Source organism: Bombus terrestris, chromosome 10 (assembly GCF_910591885.1).
Source record: "Bombus terrestris chromosome 10, iyBomTerr1.2, whole genome shotgun sequence".
In the NCBI taxonomy this organism is placed as follows: Eukaryota; Metazoa; Arthropoda; class Insecta; order Hymenoptera; family Apidae; genus Bombus; species Bombus terrestris.
In genome coordinates this window covers 15,330,839-15,341,065 of record NC_063278.1, presented here as the reverse complement: position 1 = coordinate 15,341,065, position 10,227 = coordinate 15,330,839, and the positions used below count along the sequence as shown (strand labels likewise).

The following is a 10,227-nucleotide window of genomic DNA, read 5'->3' as shown; positions in this document are numbered from 1 at the left end:
ATGAACGGTGATTTATCGCTGCAAGGTACCACAAATAAGATATCTCATAATTTGCGAAAAGAGGTAAGGAATATTCTAGATTTTAGACTTTGGAACTTCCATGACAGTCATGAGTGTGTTTTGTCATTGATTTGCCATATTGCGTTTTTCACAATTGTTGTTCATTTTTTGTGATATTTTACACTCGCACATAGTATCTATGATTTTTTCTTTCGATAATTCTTATAATTATTGTCAATAATTAATTATTTATAACCATTTACGCTGTATTATATATCATTAAGATTTATCTTTGCACGTATCAAGATAGTAGATAACAAAATTATGTGTAACAAATTTATTAAACTCGCAATGTAACAGAAAATTGCATGAAAATCTTTATATTATTAATAATTATTGTTAATAATAAAAAAAAAATAAATGTCGCATTAGGAGGAGAGTCGTACTTCGGAACGTAATCGGAACATATTGTACCTTATATGTGATTATTTGGAACGCAATGGGTGAGTACATTGCAATTTAGATATCTTCTTAGTTGCAATTTTTTCGAATAATATCGGTGACCAATCGAAATAGAAATTAGTGCGGAAAGAGGGGAAGGAACCAAAATTTGAAAATCGACATCGGTAACTCAGTAGTTATAGAATAACTCAATCGATAACGTAGATTAACTAGTTATAAATGAAAATATATTTAAATTCAAACTTTAAAAATTAGAAATTAAAAAGCAGAAGGCAAAATATTATCGCCGAGGATTTATATAATAATAAATAGACAGTACATTCTTTTTGTCTGTCTTACCTAGAAATAAAACAGTTAATTGATGATTATCGTATAGTGTGTACTCATAGCATAAAATTTGTTCAATGAATTAAAAATTATATTTTTTAGATATGTAGACATTAGCGATGTATTAATCCGGGAAGCTCGTCTACCTCGGAAATATCGAGTCTGCGACAACGTCGATTTGGAAATTATTCTTACAGAATATGAAAATTATTACAAGATGAAATTCCAAAAATATCCTATATTGTGCAAGAAAATAACTGAAAAGGAAATAAAGACGAGGGAAATGACAAATGCGAACAAAGTGTAAGAATTTAAATTATTTAACACTATTCAACGTTCTCAACGTATTCAACGTATCGATTACAATATCATTCAATCTTCGAAGAAGTAGTAAAACGTGTCAAATCTGTTAGCAAAGAAACGAGAAGTGAGTCTGTGAAAGGGAGGAATGTACAACAGAAGATGACGGGTGACGCTACGGATGATATTAATCTCGCAATGACAGTGACACCAATTTTCGCCAATGAAAGCGATGGAGCTTCATCAGAAGAGCTATTTAACGTCTCAATGGAACAATCCACGCAATCAAAGATATCGAAACGGGCTCGGAAGCTTTATATAGACAATCCGGAATTGCGGAAGATTGCTGAAGACATTTCATGCGTAAGTTATTTTCGATTAATATACGTATTGTAAAGCTTTTTAAAAATAAAATACCTATCGATAAACAATCCACTGTATATCAATGACGCAGGGATTTCAGTAAAGCTTTAAATAACGAATTACATAACACTTACGGAAATTAATACGGAGATTATGCGCCATTTCATCTTTGTATTGTCGCAGGAAATCATACTGACAAAATTAAATGTATATTGGGACAACATTGTAGGCCTAGAGGAATGTAAATCTGCTATTAAGCAGGCCATTGTGTATCTCCTCAAGTACCTTATCTTTTTTAAAGGCCCATTTTCTCCCTGGAAAGGTATTCTGCTATACGGACCACCTGGTACAGGTAAGATACTCGTATTTCTTTCATTCCCGTACATGTTTACAATCAATTACGAAATAGGGAAGACGATGTTGGCGAAGGCAGTCGCAACAGAATGCCAATGCACCTTTTTTAACATAACGGCCAGCTCATTGGTGAGCAAATGGAGAGGCGATTCCGAGAAGTATATCCGTGTAAGTTGATTTCCTTTGTCTATGAAGAAGAGATTCTAGGTTTAAAAAGATTTGTTTTTATTTGTCGTCATTCATATATAAATAGAATAGTTGTTTGGGAAACGAAATGATATTACGTTCGTGATGAAACAATGAATTTAAGGAATTTTGAATATAATATTTAATAAATAATAAATACATTTGTTAAACTGAACAGGTTTTATTTGAACTTGCCTATAATTATTCGCCTACAATTATTTTTATCGACGAGATTGACTGGATAGGCACAAATAAAGGAGTAAACTGTACATTGTCTGAACCTGCAAAGAGATTCAGATCAGAACTTCTTTCTAGATTGGATGGATTAGTATCTAACGAAAATTCTAATGTAGTTCTTTTGGCTGCAACTAATTGCCCTTGGTATGTATATCACGCTATTTCAATGTTTTCTAAGTAGAAAATATCTTAATATCATAATTATTCATTATCTTAATCTTAATTATTGTGTTGTTCGGAATATTCCTTCGTTATTATTAATATAACAGAACAATAATATTTATTGTAAATATATTATTAGGGACATTGATGCAGCTTTACAGAGACGCCTCGAAAAGAAAATATACGTATCATTACCAAATGAAGTTACTCGACTCGATATGTTCAAATTATACCTTAGCAACCAGTTATTAGAGAATATGGATATTGTAAACCACATAATAAAATCTACTGAAAAATATTCTTGCGCGGATATAAAATTGCTTTGTAAGCAAGCATGGCTGCTAGAAATAAGTCCAATGTGGGAAAAACTTGAAAAAAAAAAAAGAAACATCTGTTACGACTTTGAAATATGAATTAAAGAATTATGAAATAATAGCAAAATTGTTAAAAACAATGTCACCTACAGTCACGGATGTGGATAGATATAAAGCGTGGAATAAATATGTATGCCATAAGAACATATTTTAAAAAATATAAATGGTTATCATAATATATATCATTAATATAATTATCGTTCGAAAAATTGTTCATGTGCGTGCATGTATGTGTGCGCACGGGCTATAAACAAGTTTGAAATATTCGTTCTACATATATACGTGGTATACATATTCCCTTATAATATATAATGTGTGTAATCTGAGTGGTAATATATCCACGTATTACATATGTGTTAGTGTATTTTATCGATAATCTGTCTTTTATTTCCTCTTATCTTATTAACGCATGTATGGGCGCGTATATGCGCCGGGCGAAAGCTATGGTTATATATGGGATTGTTAACAAATAAAAATTAATCTAGGTGTTATTAAAGAAATTTGTTTCACCTTCTAAACTTTTTGATGATTGGTTTACTTTGAATATTTTGCATATTTTTGCATATCATGAGCATTTTGTACATTTCTATACATTCAAATTTTCTATGAATATAAAATGATCCGCACTACTATCTACTTCATAGTATACTCTATACGTTTAAAATGCTCCATTAGAAGCTTAAATCTATCAAAATACAGCTCCTAAGGAAATGTGAATTTTCACATGAACACATAATATCGATTTTCTCATTGAAACGTATAGGCAGGTATATACTAGCATAAGCCACCTTCGGTATTTGGCCGTATGGTGCAGCACTAGCTCTGTATCATAGAAAACCATAGGCGTCAGTTCTTCTTATTTCCTCTCTCATATATGTTTACTTTAATGTCACTTATTCAGGCGCTTGATACATTGTCGGAATGAAATTTTAGTAATGTGCAAGTAATTTTGAGTAGATTAATAAAGTATAATAAGATATTAGATTCATGTACATAGATTCAAGTGACATCAATCTTTATGTCTAGTATATACATGTGTATTGATCTATAAGTCAGTGTTAAAATAACAAATAACTGGCAGAAGAAGGAAAGAAGATTTCCTTCGGTTTTGCGAAATCTATTAAGAAACCTGTGTTAAAAAATGCTATTCCACAAGAAAAAAAGAAAGTTGATTACATTGAATGCCTTGATGAGAAAGGTATTAAAGTAATAGGGTGAGTTCAAAAAGTAAAATTTATAATCAAGAAACATATAACCTCAACCTAACCTATAAAAATCACCAATAGCGGAATATATATATTTGAAAACAATTTTTTTATTTCAGTGAGGAAGAAAAAAAAGATGAACCTCTAATTATTCCATTACTAGGTTCAAAAACCTGGCATGATAGAATTGTTAATAAAATAGATGTAGACATTTTCCTTCCGAAGGCAGATAAGGAAAAGGTAGGAAACGCTAGTGTTAACGATGCAAAATCAAAGCTATCTAATGGAAAAACATCGCCAATAATATCAATAAAGAAAGAGCCAGTTGAAGATAGTGAAAATAAAGTTGTTACTTTAGAAGAGCAAGCGACGAAAGAGATCATTGAGGAACTTAAGTCAAAGAATAAATATGAAACTAAAACAAATGATTTAACTTTACCTTTAGTAGAAGATGAATCATTAAGAGGCAAAGAACAGGTACGTTATCAACATATTGATGTGCAATGCACAGATGTATTACATTTGCATATTATAAATATTGTTTTTTATTCTTCAGTCTACTTTAGAAGATTATGAAAAAATTCCTATTGATGCTTTTGGTGTAGCAATGTTACGGGGAATGGGATGGCAACCAGGAAAGGGAAATGGTTGAAATGAAAAGTATGAATTTTACTCTGGATTATATTAATTATATGTATTTAATACATCACTTATTGGAAAGTAAACAGAGAACATCATTTTTTATTTCACAATCGTTTATTCTAACTATTACAGATTAGTAGCAGCTGTCATAGCAGAATTACGACCAAAAGGTATGGGTCTTGGAGCAGACAAAGTAGCATTGCGGAAGAAAAATACAGATTCCAAAAAAAAGAGGAAGAAGTTAAAATCGAGAAAGGAACATTTGTGAAAATTATAGCTGGAAAACAAAGTAATAATTATGGTCAAATAGAAGGATTCGATGATGATGCAGGAAGGCTCATAATAAAACTAGCTCTTGGTGGAAATATATCTGTAAATGAATTTCTGGTTCAGCCAGTGACTAAATCAGAATATTCTAAGAACTCAAAAGTTCAAAGTTAATATGAAGTGTTAGTTTTTCATTAAGGGACTTTTAAGAAAATAAATTTGAATTGACATATACATATAAAGACATAATCGGACATGTAGAAAAACTAATTCAAGAGTACCTGTAAGTGTGTTGTTGCATGCAATTTTTTAAAGGTCCCTTTTATCTTTATATAAAATATGATAAATGTAGAGGTTTTAGCTTTCAGTATTTTATGGGGTTAATTTCAGATACAAAAAAGTATGAGGAATATAAGGACAAGGAATCCAAGGGACTCAAGCAAAAGATGGATAGAAAAAGATCAATGTCCCCTGACCCCGAAGACGGTGAAGATGGTGACAAAAGTAGTAATAAAAGAAAGAAAATCGGAAGTACGATGCACAATAAGAACAAGTATGATAAAGTGGGGGATAAATCGGAAAGACGAAAAAGGCGCTCCGAATCTAATGATGACAGCGATAGTGATTCTGAAAAGAAGAGACGGAGAGAAAGAAGTAACTCTAATAGTAATGATTCTTATAAATTAAAAAGATTGAAGAAGTCAAAGAAACGTAAGAAGTACGATTGCTCGTCTGAAAGATCAAGATCTCGATCATTTAGTAGGCAGTAATATTTTCCAGGAACGTATTCGATCATTTTACTTTCAAGATAAATTGTACAATTTTATTTATACAGATTTTATAATAAAGTGTATTTTTACAAAAGTATATTTCTTTTCTTACCCTTAACTGAAAATTACATTTAATTATAATATGTAATAATGTTTACAATTACATCAAAGTTAATGTCCTAAACTTTATCAATAATTATTAAAAATCCCCGCGTATTGCTTACGTAATGTTGATATCGAGTAATACCATACATAACCTCAAAGAACATTATGATACTTACGAACATCGTTAAACAAGTAGTGCGAATGATGTCGAGTAAGTATTCACTATGTATAAAGTATTTATAGATAAAAAGTATGGGAAATATATAACCGAATGTATTTAACTTTTCCAACATTTTAGCATTTCGCTTGGCGTTGGTACAACTTCAAGTAAATGAAGTAAAAAGCAAAAATGTAGAGCGGGCAGTTTCCTACATTTCAAGCGCGAAAGAGCATAATGCTGATATTATCGCTCTTCCTGAATGCTTTAATTCACCATATGGAATACGTAATAATTTGTTTCTTTTTCTAATAATTTATTATATGTATAACAACTATATAGAAAAAAGTAAAAGTAGACAAATTACCTTAACGTTCATACTTCCATAAAGATTGTGAATTGACTCGAGAATATAGAATTTCCCCACTTTTATGATTATCGTGATTTTTGTATAAATATATTTTTTAAGATACTAATAATTAGGTACTTATAAACTAGTATTATCAATTATTTTGTATTTATAATTCCACCTATAATAGTTAAAAATTAAAGTTAGTTAAAATCTAACTTTATGTTTCAAAAAGTACTAGCAAAGTCGTTAAGTAACAAGTCACTGGTACTGACCCAAATAGCATGATTGTAATTAAACATTTCTAAATATTCATTTTTCATCTTGAACCTGTAGAAACAATTTATTATATGTACTATTATCTAAGTAATTATATATTTAAGTAAATCGAAATATAAAATTTAGTTATTTTAATAATTTAAAAAATAAAAAATTGACAAACATTTCAACCTAATTTATGGTTGGAACAAAGGACAGTTATTTTTCATTAATTGAAATATTGCAATGCAGAATACTTTCCAAAATACGCCGAGAGTATTCCTGATGGTGAAACGAGCGTTGCTTTATCGAAGGCAGCTAAGGAAAACAGCATTTATGTAGTTGGTGGTACGATACCTGAAATAGAGGGCGATAAATTGTACAATACCTGTACTATTTGGGGTCCCGATGGAACTTTGATAGCAAAACACCGGAAGGTAAATAATATACCTCCATGTGGCTTTGAAATTAAAAATATTGGGGTGGAGAAAGTGACTCTATCTAGGAATAATTTAGGAATATACATATGTACATACGTGTACTATAACCAATTCTATAATTTAAAAAATATGTTATAGGTTTATAAAATACGTTTTGATACGAGAAACATACATTTTTGTCGTAATATAATATATAAATTTTTGTACAATATATTTGTTTTGTAATATAAATTTTTCACATAGGAAAAAACTTATTTTTTCTTAAAAAATATTCCTTCTCAAATATTATTAAATGATAAAACTTTTTAATAAAAGAAAGTGATAAAAACGCTGTCAGTTATTAAATAAAAAACAATTAAAGTTTAGAAGTTCGTAACATTGATGTTAAATTACAAAAGTTACAGCAATAGAGTTAGCAACTATATTTTTATGTTATTAGGTACATCTATTCGACATCGACATTCCCAACAAGATTACTTTCCGAGAGAGTGATTCACTCAGTCCTGGTAATTCCCTAACAATGTTTGATGTGAAGGGCTGCAAAATAGGTATTGGCATTTGCTATGATATCAGATTCGAGGAAATGGCACGCATTTATCGGAACAAAGGTACAGTAGCTTAATCGAACAATACTTAACTAGCATGAAAGTAACTATCTTTCTTAAATATATTCTATATAAAATATAATCAATATAATCTGTAACTCTGTATAAAAAGGAGCTTAATTTAAAAAACCAGTATATTCGCTGAAAATGAAATAAATAAAAGAATTAGAAGCACGACAAGAGGACTGTTCTCGCATATTCATAAATTATGGAATATGGACTGTGCAGCTACAAAGTTAACTAAAATTCAGTGGTCTCATATTTCCCGTTTCTCTGTGTTAGGTTGCCAAATGCTGATATATCCGGCGGCATTCAATATGACCACTGGACCACTGCACTGGTCATTACTTCAGCGTTCCAGAGCGAATGACAATCAATTATACGTCGCCTGTATATCACCGGCTCGTGTTCCTTCAGCAAGTTATGTCGCATGGGGACATACACAGTTGACAAATCCCTGGGGGAAAATCCTTTATGATTTGGAAACTCAGGAAAATATGGTGGTCACCGATATCGGTAATTTTCAGCTTAACATTAAAAGCGAGAAATCCATGATGTAATTAACTTTTAGTCTCGTTGGTTCATCGATTTTGCCGGCTCCTTCTGTATTTGCTGAATTTATTAGCAAGCATTACTTATTACTTCGTATGTTTTTCTTTTCTCTCAGATTTGAAAGTTGTTGAGGAAGTAAGGGCTCAGATACCTACATTTTCTCAAAGACGTACGGATTTGTACGACACTGTCTATAAAAAGGAGTAACTCTACACTGAAACAGAATATGTTTTCTTATAATATTTCTACTACAATACCGTTTTTTTTTATGACTTATTACTAATTACTTATCATTTGTACTAAATGAATAACTCAATTAAGAAAACCAAAATGTTATAAATAATAATCTGTATATCTTGTGTATCAATATGTAATTGGATATTGTAATAATATTGGAATGTCTTTGATCAGGGATATGATAAAGAACACGCGAAGAGTACATTCTTTTGAACATCTTTAATATCCATCATTTATAACATTAAACATCTTTTTAAATATTTAGATAGATTAATACGTAACTCTTTATATATATAAACATTAATTTGAAGTTACAAGCTTAGAGAAATTGGTCGATTAATATTTATAGATCGGCTGTCTTGATGAAAGGCTTAAAGAAAGCAAAAACATAACAATGTCGCAAATATAATTTATAGTTTAACTTCTTTCTTGTATCTGTCTGCCTTTCACGATGTTTTACCAATTACAATAAGTAATTTCTACTTCTTTGCGCTCCGTTTTAACGCATTCGAGACCGAAAGAAATTCATATCAATCAGTAGGCATAATATATATAACTGTACATAATATATTATAGTATAACATAGTATATAATTTTATATTTTAAAAACATGAGGCATAAAATTTAAGATTGTCATCGACTTAAAATTAAAATACGAAAAGAATATTCCAGAGAGAGAAAAGCACAGTATCATTCTAACAAAACATTCAGATCGTACTGACACCCAGGAATCGTATTACAATAAAATCTCGGTCTCGAATGAATTAACACGAACGATTAACACGAAACACACTTGCGGCTTAAACACCTTCGATATCGAGGAAATTCAAACTTTACAAATAAAAGCAGCCTGTTCCTCTTTCCACCGCAGACTCTCATACCATATCCGCTCCTATCCAGGCTTTTACTTGAAATCTCTGTCTATTTACAATTTAAATTTACCCGGACCACTCGTTGAATCGGCAGCCCTTTATAAATATATAATGAACCCAGAACATATACCTGTGCCCCTAGCTGGTATCAGCTCTAGTAACGTTCATACCGGAACTTTCATACGACGCCAATTTGTCACGCGTGAACATCGATTCTTTCAGGGGTCACGGCTTTATGGGATTATATCCTTTAAAGTAATTAAAGTGATACTAATGATACAGAATTTTTTACAAATATTTAATATGTCCATAAAATAGGAAGTTTCGTGCTCTCTTATTTTATATTAATTATAAATTAGTAAGTTTTACATTTGTTATCTATAGATTTAATAAATTATTAAAATTCCATGAAGACATATTCTGGAACACATTAGAAGATTTTGCTGTAATTTACAATGGATGCTCCGAGTACGAACAGGCAGTAAACGAACAAATAGAAATTCAGGCTATTGTGGTAGTATAGCTCACGTGGGATTTTAAGCTCGAATTGGACTTAAACGTTACGATCGTCGTGAATAATTACGATATATACCCTGTACGACGAGCAGAGAATCATAAATTATTAACGGCAATTCCTTTGTGCAAAGTGCAATTTTATTAACGGCCTGTAACGAATGAATGGCTCGTTTTGAATAAAGTTTACATTTAGAAAGTAAACACAGAAACACATTTTAAGAAACTAAGATATCGAGTTCTACTTGTAAACATCAAGTGCTCTTCGTTTGAGAAGATTACGAGTCTCTTCTTCGATAACGACATTAATTAAGAAGTTTCGATACTGTTTATGACATTAAGATCTCATTAGTAAAGTTATATCATTAAAATCTTACTGTTCCTAGAGAATATATATAGTTAAAACTTCCAGAGGATCAACAGGTAAAGAAATTGTTGATAAAAGCATTGTTAGTGACAACAGACTGTAATCGATATCTGCTGGGTGAAG

The 10,227-nt window shown here is 30.8% G+C and overlaps 1 protein-coding gene and 2 pseudogenes across 1 annotated transcript; all 3 read left to right on the top strand.

Annotated features, from left to right (window-relative positions):
* Nucleotides 1-3,278, top strand: LOC125385813 (annotated as a pseudogene).
* Nucleotides 3,279-3,845: 567 nt separating this feature from the next.
* LOC125385724 lies at nucleotides 3,846-5,744 on the top strand (annotated as a pseudogene).
* A 37-nt stretch (nucleotides 5,745-5,781) lies between these two features.
* Nucleotides 5,782-8,322, top strand: LOC125385723 (omega-amidase NIT2-like). The gene is made up of 6 exons (XM_048409105.1): nucleotides 5,782-5,965; nucleotides 6,053-6,199; nucleotides 6,771-6,955; nucleotides 7,398-7,566; nucleotides 7,846-8,079; nucleotides 8,231-8,322. The coding sequence occupies exons 1-6, from the start codon at nucleotides 5,920-5,922 to the stop codon at nucleotides 8,320-8,322; spliced, it is 873 nt and encodes a 290-aa protein (XP_048265062.1). The 5' UTR covers nucleotides 5,782-5,919.
* The last annotated feature ends 1,905 nt before the right edge of the window (nucleotides 8,323-10,227 follow it).